At 45.7% G+C, this 16,213-nt stretch overlaps 1 protein-coding gene across 4 annotated transcripts in view; it reads left to right on the forward strand.

The window, feature by feature from the left end:
* Positions 1-12,769, forward strand: part of LOC139560286 (rho GTPase-activating protein 29-like) — a 77,463-nt gene extending 64,694 nt beyond the window's left edge. For all 4 annotated transcript variants that reach the window (XM_071376926.1, XM_071376924.1, XM_071376927.1 and 1 more), the window contains 5 exons: positions 4,018-4,150; positions 4,594-4,791; positions 5,490-5,645; positions 5,806-5,967; positions 6,138-12,769. In XM_071376926.1, the coding sequence (XP_071233027.1) occupies positions 4,018-4,150; positions 4,594-4,791; positions 5,490-5,645; positions 5,806-5,967; positions 6,138-7,862 (2,374 nt within the window). In that variant the 3' untranslated portion in view covers positions 7,863-12,769. The remainder of the gene's footprint in view (positions 1-4,017; positions 4,151-4,593; positions 4,792-5,489; positions 5,646-5,805; positions 5,968-6,137) is intronic.
* Positions 12,770-16,213: the final 3,444 nt, after the last annotated feature.

Genomic DNA, 16,213 nt, shown 5'->3' on the forward strand with positions numbered 1-16,213 from the left:
TGTTCCTGCTACCTCAGTAGTTTAGTAACTCTGGGGCCAGGTGTTCCTGCTACCTCAGTAGTTTAGAAACTCTGGGGCCAGGTGTTCCTGCTACCTCAGTAGTTTAGAAACACTGGGGCCAGGTGTTCCTGCTACCTCAGTGGTTTAGTAACTCTGGGGCCAGGTGTTCCTGCTACCTCAGTGGTTTAGTAACTCTGGGGCCAGGTGTTCCTGCTACCTCAGTAGTTTAGAAACTCTGGGGCCAGGTGTTCCTGCTACCTCAGTGGTTTAGAAACTCTGGGGCCAGGTGTTCCTGCTACCTCAGTATTTTAGAAACTCTGGGGCCAGGTGTTCCTGCTACCTCAGTAGTTTAGAAACTCTGGGGCCAGGTGTTCCTGCTACCTCCGTAGTTTAGAAACTCTGGGGCCAGGTGTTCCTGCTACCTCAGTAGTTTAGAAACTCTGGGGCCAGGTGTTCCTGCTACCTCAGTAGTTTAGAAACTCTGGGGCCAGGTGTTCCTGCTACCTCAGTGGTTTAGTAACTCTGGGGCCAGGTGTTCCTGCTACCTCAGTAGTTTAGAAACTCTGGGGCCAGGTGTTCCTGCTACCTCAGTGGTTTAGAAACTCTGGGGCCAGGTGTTCCTGCTACTTCAGTGGTTCAGTAGTTTAGAAACTCTGGGGCCAGGTGTTCCTGCTACCTCAGTGGTTTAGAAACTCTGGGGCCAGGTGTTCCTGCTACCTCAGTAGTTTAGAAACTCTGGGGCCTCGTGTTCCTGCTACCTCAGTAGTTTAGAAACTCTGGGGCCAGGTGTTCCTGCTACCTCAGTAGTTTAGAAACTCTGGGGCCAGGTGTTCCTGCTACCTCAGTGGTTTAGAAACTCTGGGGCCAGGTGTTCCTGCTACCTCAGTGGTTTAGAAACTCTGGGGCCAGGTGTTCCTGCTACCTCAGTAGTTTAGAAACTCTGGGGCCTAGTGTTCCTGCTACCTCAGTAGTTTAGAAACTCTGGGGCCAGGTGTTCCTGCTACCTCAGTAGTTTAGAAACTCTGGGGCCAGGTGTTCCTGCTACCTCAGTAGTTTAGAAACTCTGGGGCCAGGTGTTCCTGCTACCTCAGTGGTTTAGTAACTCTGGGGCCAGGTGTTCCTGCTACCTCAGTAGTTTAGAAACTCTGGGGCCAGGTGTTCCTGCTACCTCAGTGGTTTAGAAACTCTGGGGCCAGGTGTTCCTGCTACTTCAGTGGTTCAGTAGTTTAGAAACTCTGGGGCCAGGTGTTCCTGCTACCTCAGTGGTTTAGAAACTCTGGGGCCAGGTGTTCCTGCTACCTCAGTAGTTTAGAAACTCTGGGGCCTCGTGTTCCTGCTACCTCAGTAGTTTAGAAACTCTGGGGCCAGGTGTTCCTGCTACCTCAGTGGTTTAGTAACTCTGGGGCCTCGTGTTCCTGCTACTTCAGTGGTTCAGTGGTTTAGAAACTCTGGGGCCAGGTGTTCCTGCTACTTCAGTGGTTCAGTAGTTTAGAAACTCTGGGGCCTAGTGTTCCTGCTACCTCAGTAGTTTAGAAACTCTGGGGCCAGGTGTTCCTGCTACCTCAGTGGTTTAGTAACTCTGGGGCCAGGTGTTCCTGCTACCTCAGTAGTTTAGAAACTCTGGGGCCAGGTGTTCCTGCTACCTCAGTGGTTTAGAAACTCTGGGGCCAGGTGTTCCTGCTACCTCAGTAGTTTAGAAACTCTGGGGCCTAGTGTTCCTGCTACCTCAGTGGTTTAGAAACTCTGGGGCCAGGTGTTCCTGCTACCTCAGTAGTTTAGAAACTCTGGGGCCAGGTGTTCCTGCTACCTCAGTGGTTTAGAAACTCTGGGGCCAGGTGTTCCTGCTACCTCAGTAGTTTAGAAACTCTGGGGCCAGGTGTTCCTGCTACCTCAGTAGTTTAGAAACTCTGGGGCCAGGTGTTCCTGCTACCTCAGTAGTTTAGAAACTCTGGGGCCAGGTGTTCCTGCTACCTCAGTAGTTTAGAAACTCTGGGGCCAGGTGTTCCTGCTACCTCAGTAGTTTAGAAACTCCGGGGCCAGGTGTTCCTGCTACCTCGGTAGTTTAGAAACTCTGGGGCCAGGTGTTCCTGCTACCTCAGTAGTTTAGTAACTCTGGGGCCAGGTGTTCCTGCTACCTCAGTAGTTTAGAAACTCTGGGGCCTCGTGTTCCTGCTACCTCAGTGGTTTAGAAACCCTGGGGCCAGGTGTTCCTGCTACCTCAGTGGTTTAGAAACTCTGGGGCCAGGTGTTCCTGCTACCTCAGTGGTTTAGAAACTCTGGGACCAGGTGTTCCTGCTACCTCAGTGGTTTAGAAACTCTGGGGCCAGGTGTTCCTGCTACCTCAGTGGTTCAGTGGTTTAGTAACTCTGGGGCCAGGTGTAGTGTAGAAACTCTAAACTACTGGGATTCGCTCAGAATTTGAATTGATTATCATTTCACTCAGTAAATCCACCCCCCCCCCCCTCCAAGTCCCACGTTGTGATCTCTATACATCTCTATGGCTGGCATGTCTAGACTAGATACAGCGTCTTCAGATGGTATTCACACCCCTCGACCCCTCGACTTTTTCAACATTTTGTTGTGTTACATCTTGAATTTAAAATGGATTAAATTGAGATGTTGTGTCACTGATCTACACACAACAGCCCATAATGTCAAAGTGGAATTATGTTTTTAGAAATGTTTACACATCTGAAATGTTTTGAATCAATAAGTGTTCAACCTCTTTGTCAAGGCAAGCCTAAATAAGTTCAGGAGTAAACATTTGCTTAAGAAGTTGCATGGACTCACTGTGTGCAATAATAGTGTTTAACATGATTTCTGAATGACTACCTCATCTCTGTACCCCACACATACAATTATCTGTAAGGTCCCTCAGTCGAGCAGTGAATTTCAAACACAGATTAAACACAGTTGAGGAAGGAAACTGCTCAGGGATTTAACCATGAGTCCAATGGTGACTTTAAAACAGTTAGAGAGTTTAATGGCTGTGATAGGAGAACACTGAGGATGGATCAACAACATTGTAGTTACTCTACAATACTAACCTAAATGACAGAGTGAAAAGAAGGAAGCCTGTACAGAATGAAAATATTCCAAAACATGCATCCTGTTTGCAATCGGGTATTAAAGTGAAATTGCAAAACATGTGTCAAAGAAATTAACTTTACAATGTGTTGGGTGTGAATCCAACACAACACATCACTGAGTACCACTCTTCATTTTTTCAAGCATGGTGGCGGCTGCATCATGTTATGGTTATGCTTGTCATCATAAAGGACTAAAACTAACAATTTTATACAAAACATTTGTAGAGCTATAATTTACTCAAACACACAGGCACAATCCTAGAGGAAAACCTGGTTCAGTCTGCTTTCCACCAGACACTGGGAGATGAATTCACCTTTCAGCAGGACAACAACCTGAAACACAAGGACAAATCTACACTGGAGTTGCTTACAAGACGATGTTGAATGTTTCTCGAGTGGCTTAGATACAGTTTTGATCTAAAACGGCTTGAAAATCTATGGCAAGACCTGAAAATGGCTGTCAAGAAATGATCAACAATACAACTTGACAGAGCTTAAAGAATTTTATAAAGAATAGTGTGCAAATATTGTACAATCCAGGTGTGCAAAGCTCTTAGAGAATTACCCAGAAAGACTCACAGCTGTAATCACTGCCAAAGGTGTTTCTAACATGTATTGACTCAGGGGTGTGAATATTTATGTAAATGAGAGATCTGTTTTTTCATTTTAATAAATGTGAGGGGAAAAATCTGAATGTTTTCACTTTCATTATGGGGTATTGTATGTAGATGGGTGAGGGAAAAGGCTGTAACGTGGAATACATCAAGCACTATCCCTTTCTGACTGTAGTCGACACCAATCTCTCCCCTCACCCAGAGACAGATATTAGGAATATAGATATAGGAAATCATATCCTTCATCTGTAAATATTATATATATACATTATTATTATTAATCAGTTAATATTGTATTAATATGTACCTCTCAGAGTGACAGAGCAGGCGGAGGAAAACAAGATGACAGCCAGTAACCTGGGCATTATTTTCGGCCCTACGCTGGTCAAACCACGACAGACTGATGCAGAGGTTTCCCTGTCTTCTCTGGTTGATTACCCTTACCAGGTGAGTTCCTGTAAACTAACCCTTACCAGGTGAGTTCCTGTAAACTAACCCCTAACCCTTACCAGGTGTGTCCCTGGGGACTAACCCTACCAGGTGTGTCCCTGGGGACTAACCCTACCAGGTGTGTCCCTGGGGACTAACCCTACCAGGTGTGTCCCTGGGGACTAACCCTACCAGGTGTGTCCCTGGGGACTAACCCTACCAGGTGTGTCCCTGGGGACTAACCCTACCAGGTGTGTCCCTGGGGACTAACCCTACCAGGTGTGTCCCTGGGGACTTATCATTTCGTTATCCAGTCTATGACCAATCAATAACTCTTGTAATGAAAAGCGCTGTGTAAATTAAATGTATTGTTATGAAAAGTGTTGCCTGTGACTTTTACAAATCAAAATGGTCACCTTAGTTTTTGCTCCTTTATTCACTGATGACTTGTATCCTCCCAGGCACTGATGGTGGAGTTGCTGGTACGTCACTTCCAGATGATCTTTGACGTGGCCAGCACCGTCTCCTCTTCCTCCTCACCCACCTCCACGGCGGACCAGACCCCCACCTCCACGACGGACCAGACCTCCACCCGACTCACCCTTCAGGAGGAGCAGAGACTCAATCGTCGCTCCGCCTCGCTGCTCGACATCAAGGAGGTGAGGAGGTCCAAGTGTCTTGAATGATTCAATAAGTTCTGCAAAGTCCGACCCATTGCAGAGGAGATGAACTGGAGTCTGAGGAAACCCACATTTTTAGGGGTTATTTATTATATCAATCAAAGGTGGCAATTGTGTAGGGCGGACGAGGTTGTATCGGGGGGGGCGAGGTTGTATCGGGGCGGACGAGGTTGTATCGGGGGGGCGAGGTTGTACGAGGGCGGACGAGGTTGTACGAGGTTGTACCGGGGGGGACGAGGTTGTACGAGGGCGGACGAGGTTGTACGAGGGCGGACGAGGTTGTACGAGGGCGGACGAGGTTGTACGAGGGCGGACGAGGTTGTACGAGGGCGGGCGAGGTTGTACGAGGGCGGACGAGGTTGTACGAGGGCGGACGGGGTTGTACGAGGGCGGACGGGGTTGTACGGGGGGCGGACGGGGTTGTACGGGGGGGACGGGGTTGTACGGGGGGGACGGGGTTGTACGAGGGGGGACGGGGTTGTACGAGGGCGGACGGGGTTGTACGAGGGCGGACGAGGTTGTATCGGGGGTGGCGAGGTTGTATCGGGGGGGACGAGGTTGTATGGGGCGGACAGGGTCGTATTTAAAGATTGACCACCTTGGTAAGAATCGATTGACTTTTTGGCTTTGTTGTGGGTCTTTGTCGTTCCTAAACCTTTTGGCTTGTTTCCAAGCAGAGCACCGAAGTCTACAAGAGACACTCGTCGGTCATCCCATCCTCTCATATCCTGGATGAGGTGAAGACAGGAAGGACCGGACCAGACAGGAGAGAGTTAACAGCCCTGGAGAGACTCAACGGTGTCGGCTCTGCTGCTGCTGCTTGTTCTCCCAAGGTTTGTTTCTGAGTGAGAGAGTTAGTTAGTTATGAAATGTATTTCACAGGGACAGTGCATATTAATCATCGTTGCAACATCAACAGGTTCAACGTCATTGCTAAAGTGTCAGAGTTAGGAATCAGCAACGAAGCTCATTTCTGTCTGTTTTGTCCCATAGGTACAGAGGTCTACCCTTGTGTTTGGTCGTCCCAGCATCAATCTCTCCTCCTCTACCTCCTCTACGGCCCCTCGGGTCAAACTTCGCACCCAGCGCTCTAGAATACTGTTCCGACCAATCAGCATGCCCTTGGAGCGCCTGCCCCTCCCCACCCCCTCCCAGGTTAACACCCATTACTTTAATAGTTTTTTTTTAGGACAATATACTGGAATTGTCTTCTGATGGTTTTTAATGTGGTGTAGTATTGCTCTTTTTGATTTCTGTGGCTGTAAGTATGATACACCAACAGTATTTCCCGTCATGAGGATTAATAAAGTACAATCTCATCTCAGGTCGTTGAGAGGAACAGCAACGACGACGCCGCCATGTTGGATCCCACCGCTGACTCCATCATGGAGTCGGCCGAACCGGAGAAGGAAAAGCCTCGGATTGGTGAGGGGTCAAGGGTCAGTACCTATTTTATCACACCCTTCAATCCCCAGGTCGTGCAGCGTAGGACCTGGGATAGGAAGTATAAACACTACGATGTCACGCCACGCACCGCCATGATCATGGCTAATTTACCGCCTGCCGGTACTGGCCCCGGAACACAGCCGACAGGGAAGCAGCCGACGATGCCGACACAACTGTCCGTATCCGGGCCGACTAGCTCTGCTCTCCCATCCAGTGGTGGTGTCGGCACCATATTCCCCAACAGCCCGGTGTCGGTGAAGGCTGGCCAGACGTCCAGAAGAGACATAGAGGAGACTAAGGACAGGCCTAACTCTGCTGCTGGAGGTGATGGGGAGACAAGAACATCTACCAACTCCCCCATAGCGTTCAGACAACCAAGGAATCTGCAGCCTCCGCCCGGAACCTTCTACAAGCCTCCTGGTTCTTCAGGCACGAGAGGCTGGCCATCATCAAGTACCTCTGGGACCACTAGCCCCATCAATATGTCCCCAACTTCTACTATTAAAACCTCTTCCCCGACTTCTCCTACTGTTAAAACCTCTTCCCCGACCTCTCCTACTGTTAAAACCTCTTCCCCGACTTCTCCTACTGTTAAAACCTCTTCCCCGACCTCTCCTAATGTTAAAACCTTTTCCCCGACCTCTCCTACTGTTAAAACCTCTTCCCCGACCTCTCCTACTGTTAAAACCTTTTCCCCGACCTTTCCTACTGTTAAAACCTCTTCCCCGACTTCTCCTACTGTTAAAACCTCTTCCCCGACTTCTCCTACTGTTAAAACCTCTTCCCCGACTTCTCCTACTGTTAAAACCTCTTCCCCGACCTCTCCTACTGTTAAAACCTCTTCCCCGACCTCTCCTACTGTTAAAACCTCTTCCCCGACCTCTCCTACTGTTAAAACCTCTTCCCCGACTTCTCCTACTGTTAAAACCTCTTCCCCGACTTCTCCTACTGTTAAAACCTCTTCCCCGACTTCTCCTACTGTTAAAACCTCTTCCCCGACTTCTCCTACTGTTAAAACCTCTTCCCCGACTTCTCCTACTGTTAAAACCTCTTCCCCGACCTCTCCTACTGTTAAAACCTCTTCCCCGACCTCTCCTACTGTTAAAACCTCTTCCCCGACCTCTCCTACTGTTAAAACCTCTTCCCCGACTTCTCCTACTGTTAAAACCTCTTCCCCGACCTCTCCTACTGTTAAAACCTCTTCCCCGATCTCTCCTACTGTTAAAACATCTTCCCCGACCTCTCCTACTGTTAAAACCTCTTCCCCGACCTCTCCTACTGTTAAAACCTCTTCCCCGACATCTCCTACTGCTCTCCTCCTCCTCGCTTCCTCCCGTTCCTCCACCATTACTTTCTCCTCTACCCCTATGGTTACCACCGCGACCCTTCAGACCTCAAACCTCGCCATACACTGTCCACAGGACTCAGTGGACAGCTCTGTTAGTGTTGACCCTGAGGTTGAGACCTCCGCTGACCTTCCACCTCCCCGGTCCCCTCCCCCCAGCAGCCCAGAGGACCTCAGCCCCACTGAGGCCAAACCGCCGCACCAAAGACTGAGACCCCGGCCCAAACCCAGCGCTCCCGCCGAGGCCCACTTTGTCTGAACCGTGATGTCGTCACACACAGCTGGGGACACAGAAAACAACAACAGAGTTGGCCAAGACTGCCACGATAAAGGTCACGTTCCTGCCCGACGACATTGCAGACGTGTGCCAGATCTCACAACACCTGAAATAGGTACTATCAGCTAACCACGTCATATGATATAGCCATCTGATGCCCAACTGCACAGTCCCGTGACGTGGCACACCACCATAGGCAGTCATTACTTTGCATCAACCAATCTCTTTCCTCCCTTTGCGTGGCTCTAGGGAAACAGGGGTGATTATTGGGGGGGGAAACACCAACAGTGGCAGTCTTCAATTACTGTTGACGTCTGTAAGCAGGAAGTCTCCCCACTGTGGATGATGTCATATTGCCGAGTCTACTTTTACAGCCAAAAACCTGTTTTTATATATATGTGTGTGTGTCTGTAAATCATTTCTAGAGTGTGTGTCTCTGTGCCAGATTGTATATTGGGAAAATAACTATTATTTTGATGTCAGAAGGAGTGTAAAAGGTAGAACAGAAAAGTGGTACCTACATGTGTTTAGTATATTGTAGCGATGGGCCAGTAACCGAAAGGTTGCTGGATCGAATTCCCGAGTTGACAAGGTAAAAATCGCCTCTGAACAAAACAGTTAACCCACTGTTCCCCGGGCGCCGAAGATGTGGATGTCGATTAAGGCAGCCCCCCCCGCACCTCTCTGATTCAGAGGAGGTTGGGTTAAATGCGGAAGACACATTTCAGTTGAATGCATTCAGTTGTATTGACTAGGTATCCCCCCTTTCATTCAGTTGTACAACTGACTCGGTATCCCCCCTTTCCATGTTCTATGATGAAGTCAGAACAAACAGAAGTGTAAGCAGAGGCTGGTCCATCCTAATCAAATATACTTCTCTAAGTACTATACAGAATCCCACCATCTGCAATTCATTGAATTCTGTGTCAATATTGTCTGATGCCCTGGTCAACACTGCCTGTTACATCTGATGTCCTGGTCAACACTGCCTGTTACATCTGATGTCCTGGTCAACACTGAACTGTTACATCTGATGTCCTGGTCAACACTGCCTGTTACATCTGATGTCCTGGTCAACACTGCCTGTTACATCTGATACCTGGTCAACACTGAACTGTTACATCTGATGTCCTGGTCAACACTGAACTGTTACATCTGATGTCCTGGTCAACACTCCCCGTTACATCTGATGTCCTGGTCAACACTGAACTGTTACATCTGATGTCCTGGTCAACACTGCCTGTTACATCTGATGTCCTGGTCAACACTGCCTGTTACATCTGATGTCCTGGTCAACACTGAACTGTTACATCTGATGTCCTGGTCAACACTCCCCGTTACATCTGATGTCCTGGTCAACACTCCCCGTTACATCTGATGTCCTGGTCAACACTGAACTGTTACATCTGATGTCCTGGTCAACACTGAACTGTTACATCTGATGTCCTGGTCAACACTGCCTGTTACATTTTTGAATTAGTTACAAATATATTCTACCTGCCATCTCATCACAAACTGTACGTTTTTTTTGGGGGGGGGGGGGGGGGTTCCAAGAAGGAACTGGAACTTAAATCAAGTTACTTTTCTCAATGAAATCATGTAATCAGTTCTTGAAGTCATGTTAGAGAGAAACAAGGAATTAGTTCTATTGGGAATGAAATACAATTTTTGTTTTTACAATTAATTATACAGTGCAGGAAATGTTGTCATGTTCTGGATGTAGGGATCTGATTATATCCACATGATGCACTTACTTAATCCAGGTTCAATGTTTTTACAAGCTTTTCATTTAATTTTTTTATTGCGCAGTGAATGGATGGAAGCCTTTTTAAAAATGTTTTTATTTTACCCATAATCCTGTTCAGGTTAGCATCTGATACTTCATGTCACTTTTTTTGTTTGTTACGTACCTGTTTACGTTTTATATACGTTACTTTGAAACTGCACGTTTTGTTACAGTGAATTATTTGTCAACGTCTTGTGACCATACAAAAACATCTTGCATCACATTTTAAAAGTGTAGTTGAAACTTTACTTGAGTGTTGACATTTTATTTTTGTTATTAGCAAATGTCCAATTTCTGTCATTAACAATTAACATACAGGGCCTTCAGAAAGTGTCCACACCCCTTGACTTTTACCACATTTTGTTACAACCTGGATTTAAAATGGATTTAATAAAGATTTTTTTTGACACAGGCCTACTACACACAATATATCTTTTTTTTATTTCTACAAACTAATTCCAAATGAAAATCTGAAATGTCTTGAGTCAATAAGTATTCAACCCCTTTTGTAATGGCAACGCCTAAATAAGTTGAGGACTAACATTTTTGCTTAATAAGTCACATAAGTTGCATGGGACTCACTCTGTGTGCAATAATAATGATTTTTTGAATGACTACCTCATCTCTGTACCCCTCACATATACAATTATCTGTATAAGCATTCAACAGGGATGCTGGCCCATGTCGACTTCAATGCTTCCCACAGTTGTGTCCAGTTGTCTGGATTTCCTTTGGGTGGTGGACCATTCTTGATACACACAGGGAACTGTTGAGGGTGAAAATCCTGTTGCTGGACGCTGCTTGGGCCTGATGGATGTATCCCATAATCGAATGGCCTGTGCTACCTGGGACTCTTCATCTGTCTGTATTTTAATGGTCTGTGCTACCTGGGACTTACCTACCGAGGAAGTCGTCTCCATCTGCTTCTCCTCCTCCATCTTGTAGTGGAGTAGACGGAGGCCTGCCCTGAATGCCTCTGCTGATCTTACAGCTATTGTATGCAGTAGTCATGTGCCTATGAACCAGAGTTATACTGTTAGCACTGAGGCGGTGTGCCCTAGTAGGAAGTCCACTGGGTGCAGCCCTCCCTGCACTAACATAAATAACATGAGCATGTCTACTTCTCCTAAGCTTCCCAGTAAAAGCAATAAAAACTGTGGTGTGGGTAGGTGCACAAACTGTCCAGGTCAAATAGAGTAGAGCCATGAGGTGTTGCTTTATCTGTTTTTTTGAAACCAGGTTTGCTGTTTATTTGAGCAATATGGAAGGAAGTTCCATGCAATAAGGGCTCTATATAATACTGTACACTTTCTTGAATTTGTTCTGGACCTGGGGACTATGAAAAGACCCCTGGTGGCATGTCTGGTGGGATAAGTTGTGTGTGTCAGAGCTGTGTGTAAGTTGACTATGCAAACAATTTGGGATTTTAAACACATTAATGTTTCTTATAAAAAGAAGTGATGCAGTCCGTCTCTCCTCAACTCTTAGCCAAGAGAGACTGGCATGCATAGTATTAATATTAGCCCTCTGATTACAATTAAGAGCAAAACGTGGCGCTCTGTTCTGGGCCAGCTGCAGGTTAACTAGGTCTTTCCTTGCAGCACTGGACCACACAACTGGACAGTAATCAATTAGACAAAACTAGAGTCTGCAGAACTTGCTTTTTGGAGTGTGGTGTCAAAAAAGCAGAGCATCTCTTTATTACAGACAGACCTTTCCCCATCTTTACAACCATTAAATCTATATGTTTTGACCATGACAGTTTACAATCTCAGGTAACGCCAAGTAATTCAGTCACCTCAACTTGTTCAGCAGCCATGCCATTCATTACCATATTCAGCTGAGGTCTAGCACTTAAGGAATGATTTGTACCAAATACAATGCTCTTAGTTTTAGAGATGTTCAGGACCAGTTTATTACTGGCCACTCATTCCAAAACTGACTCCAACTCTTTGTTAAGCTTTATTTGGATGTTTAATACATATATTTTCAAGAATGTTAAATGTTTGAATTTGGTATTTTTGAATTTCGCGCTCTGCAATTTCACCGGATGTGAAACCGGACGCTACCATCCCACCTGCCCATAAGAAGTTAAGGGTTTCAGTGACTTCATTAGTTGTGGTTGCTGATGCGTATATGGTTGAATCATCAGCATACATGGACACACATGCTTTGTTTAATGCCAGTGGCAGGTCATTGGTAAAATTAGAAAAGAGTAGAGGGCCCAGAGAGCTGCCCTGCGGTACACCACACTTTACATGTTTGACATTAGAGAAGCTTCTATTAAAGAAAACCCTCTGAGTTCTATTAGATAGATAGCTCTGGATCCACGATATGGCAGAGGTTGAAAAGCCAGGTTATGGTCAGTAATATCAAAGGCTGCATTGAAATCTAACAGTACAGTACAGAACTCCCACAATCTTCTTATTATCAATTTCTTTCAACCAATCATCAGTCATTTGTGTCAGTGCCCTTCTCTATAAGCATGCTGAAAGTCTGTTGTTAATTTGTTTGTACAGAGAAATGGCATTGTATTTGGTCAAACACAATATTTTCCAACAGTTTGCTAAGAGCTGGCAGCAAGCTGATAGGTCTGCTGTTAGAACCAGTAAAGGCCTCTTGGGTAGTGGAATTACTTTGGCTTCCCTCCAGGCCTGAGGACAAAGACTTCTCTCTCAGCTCAGGTTGAAGATATGACAGATAGGAGTGGTTATAGAGTCAGCTACCATCCTCAGTGGCTTTCCATCTAAGTTGTCAATGCCAGGAGGTTTGTCATTTTTGATTGTTAACACTAATTTTTCCACCTCTCCCACACTAACTTAACAAAATTCAAACGTGCACTGCTTTTCTTTCATTATTCGTTTTCTTATACATGAATATAACTGCTCACTGTTCACTGTGGGCATTTCCTGCCTAAGTTTGCCCACTTTGCCAGTGAAATAATCATAAAAATAATTGGCAACATCAAATGGTTTTGTGATGAATCATCTGATTTGATGAAAGATGGAGTTGAATGTGTCTTTCTGACCATAATTTCTTTTAAAATACTACAAAGTTTTTTTATATCATTGATCTTGGCTTCATAATAAAGTGATTTCTTCTTGTTGAGTTTCATATTTCATACATATAGACGACATATTCTAATAGACTACATATATAGACTACATATTCATATAGACTACATATTCTAATAGACTACATATTCATATAGACTACATATTCATATAGACTACATATTCTAATAGACTATATATTCTAATAGACTACATATTCTAATAGACTACATATTCATATAGACTATATATTCTACATATTCTAATAGACTACATATTTTAATAGACTACATATTCTAACAGACTACATATTCATATAGACTACATATTCTAATAGACTACATATTCATATAGACTACATATTCTAATAGACTATATATTCTAATAGACTACATATTCATATAGACTACATATTCTAATAGACTACATATTCTAATAGACTATATATTCTAATAGACTACATATTCTAATAGACTACATATTCATATAGACTATATATTCTACATATTCTAATAGACTACATATTCTAATAGACTACATATATAGACTACATATTCATATATTCTAATAGACTACATATTCATATAGACTACATATTCTAATAGACTACATATTCATATAGACTACATATTCTAATAGACTATATATTCATATAGACTACATATTCTAATATTCTACATATTCTAATAGACTATATTTTAATATAGACTACATATTCTAATAGACTATATTTTCATATAGACTACATATTCTAATAGACTATATATTCATATAGACTACATATTGTAATAGACTACATATTCATATAGACTACATATTCTAATAGACTATATATTCTAATAGACTATATATTCTAATAGACTACATATTCTAATAGACTACATATTCTAATAGACTATATATTCTAATAGACTACATATTCTAATAGACTACATATTGTAATAGACTATATATTCATATAGACTACATATTCTAATAGACTACATATTTTAATAGACTACATATTCTAACAGACTATATTCTACATATTCTAATAGACTATATATTCTACATATTCATATAGACTACATATTCTAATAGACTACATAATCTTACCTCTTTGTTGATTGATATCTATTGAAATGTGTCCATTTTCTGTTTTAGAAAGATTTGTACAAATATAAAAAGACAGATGGTATCATCATAAAAACAATATACATTTAAATCATTTAATGGACAAACCTTACCTTAGATTATGGAGTTCTTTACATGTTTCAGTTAAGTGCTCGCACCTGCTGTCCTTTCAAGTAAAAATGTTTCAGTTGGGCAGTTAGGTTCCTGCAAGATCCCCCACCAACTAAGGAGGTTCCTGCAAGATCCCCCACCAACTAAGGAGGTTCCTGCAAGATCCCCCACCAACTAAGGAGGTTCCTGCAAGATCCCCCACCAACTAAGGAGGTTCCTGCAAGATCCCCCACCAACTAAGGAGGTTCTTGCAAGGTCCCCCACCAACTAAGGAGGTTCCTGCAAGATCCCCCACCAACTAAGGAGGTTCCTGCAAGGTCCCCCACCAACTAAGGAGATTCCTGCAAGATCCCCCACCAACTAAGGAGGTTCCTGCAAGATCCCCCACCAACTAAGGAGGTTCCTGCTAGATCCCCCACCAACTAAGGAGGTTCCTGCAAGATCCCCCACCAACTAAGGAGGTTCCTGCAAGATCCCCCACCAACTAAGGAGGTTCCTGCTAGATCCCCCACCAACTAAGGAGGTTCCTGCAAGATCCCCCACCAACTAATGAGGTTCCTGCAAGGTCCCCCACCAACTAAGGAGGTGCCTGCTAGATCCCCCACCAACTAAGGAGGTGCCTGCAAGATCCCCCACCAACTAAGGAGGTTCCTGCAAGATCCCCCACCAACTAAGAAGGTTCCTGCTAGATCCCCCACCAACTAAGGAGGTGCCTGCAAGATCCCCCACCAACTAAGGAGGTTCCTGCTAGATCCCCCACCAACTAAGGAGGTGCCTGCAAGATCCCCCACCAACTAAGGAGGTTCCTGCAAGGTCCCCCACCAACTAAGAAGGTTCCTGATAGATCCCCCACCAACTAAGGAGGTTCCTGCAAGGTCCCCCACCAACTAAGGAGGTTCCTGCAAGATCCCCCACCAACTAAGGAGGTTCCTGCTAGATCCCCCACCAACTAAGGAGGTTCCTGCAAGATCCCCCACCAACTAATGAGGTTCCTGCAAGGTCCCCCACCAACTAAGGAGGTTCCTGCAAGGTCCCCCACCAACTAAGAAGGTTCCTGCTAGATCCCCCACCAACTAAGGAGGTTCCTGCAAGGTCCCCCACCAACTAAGGAGGTTCCTGCAAGATCCCCCACCAACTAAGGAGGTTCCTGCTAGATCCCCCTCCAACTAAGGAGGTTCCTGCAAGATCCCCCACCAACTAATGAGGTTCCTGCAAGGTCCCCCACCAACTAAGGAGGTGCCTGCAAGATCCCCCACCAACTAAGAAGGTTCCTTTAAGATCCCCCACCAACTAAGGAGGTGCCTGCAAGATCCCCCACCAACTAAGGAGGTTCCTGCTAGATCCCCCACCAACTAAGGAGGTGCCTGCAAGATCCCCCACCAACTAAGGAGGTTCCTGCTAGATCCCCCACCAACTAAGGAGGTTCCTGCAAGGTCCCCCACCAACTAAGGAGGTTCCTGCAAGGTCCCCCACCAACTAAGGAGGTTCCTGCTAGATCCCCCACCAACTAAGGAGGTGCCTGCAAGATCCCCCACCAACTAAGGAGGTTCCTGCTAGATCCCCCACCAACTAAGGAGGTTCCTGCAAGGTCCCCCACCAACTAAGGAGGTTCCTGCTAGATCCCCCACCAACTAAGGAGGTTCCTGCAAGGTCCCCCACCAACTAAGGAGGTTCCTGCAAGGTCCCCCACCAACTAAGGAGGTTCTTGCAAGGTCCCCCACCAACTAAGGAGGTGCCTGCAAGATCCCCCACCAACTAAGGAGGTTCCTGCTAGATCCCCCACCAACTAAGGAGGTTCCTGCAAGGTCCCCCACCAACTAAGGAGGTTCCTGCAAGATCCCCCACCAACTAAGGAGGTCCCTGCAAGATCCCCCACCAACTAAGGAGGCGCCTCGATGAACCCCACACCAACTAAGGAGACACCTCGATGAACCCCCCACCAACTAAGGAGGCACCTCGATGAACCCCCGACCAACTAAGGAGGCACCTCGATGAACCCCGACCAACTAAGGAGGTTCCTCGATGAACCCCCCACCAACTAAGGAGGCGCCTCGATGAACCCCCCACCAACTAAGAAGGCACCTCGATGAATCCCCCACCAACTAAGGAGGCACCTCGATGAACCCCCCACCAACTAAGGAGGCACCTCGATGAACCCCCCACCAACTAAGGAGGCACCTCGATGAACCCCCCACCAACTAAGGAGGCACCTCGATGAACCCCCCACCAACTAAGAAGGCACCTCGATGAACCCCCCACCAACTAAGGAG

This window comes from Salvelinus alpinus, chromosome 30, assembly GCF_045679555.1.
Source record: "Salvelinus alpinus chromosome 30, SLU_Salpinus.1, whole genome shotgun sequence".
Classification (NCBI taxonomy): Eukaryota; Metazoa; Chordata; class Actinopteri; order Salmoniformes; family Salmonidae; genus Salvelinus; species Salvelinus alpinus.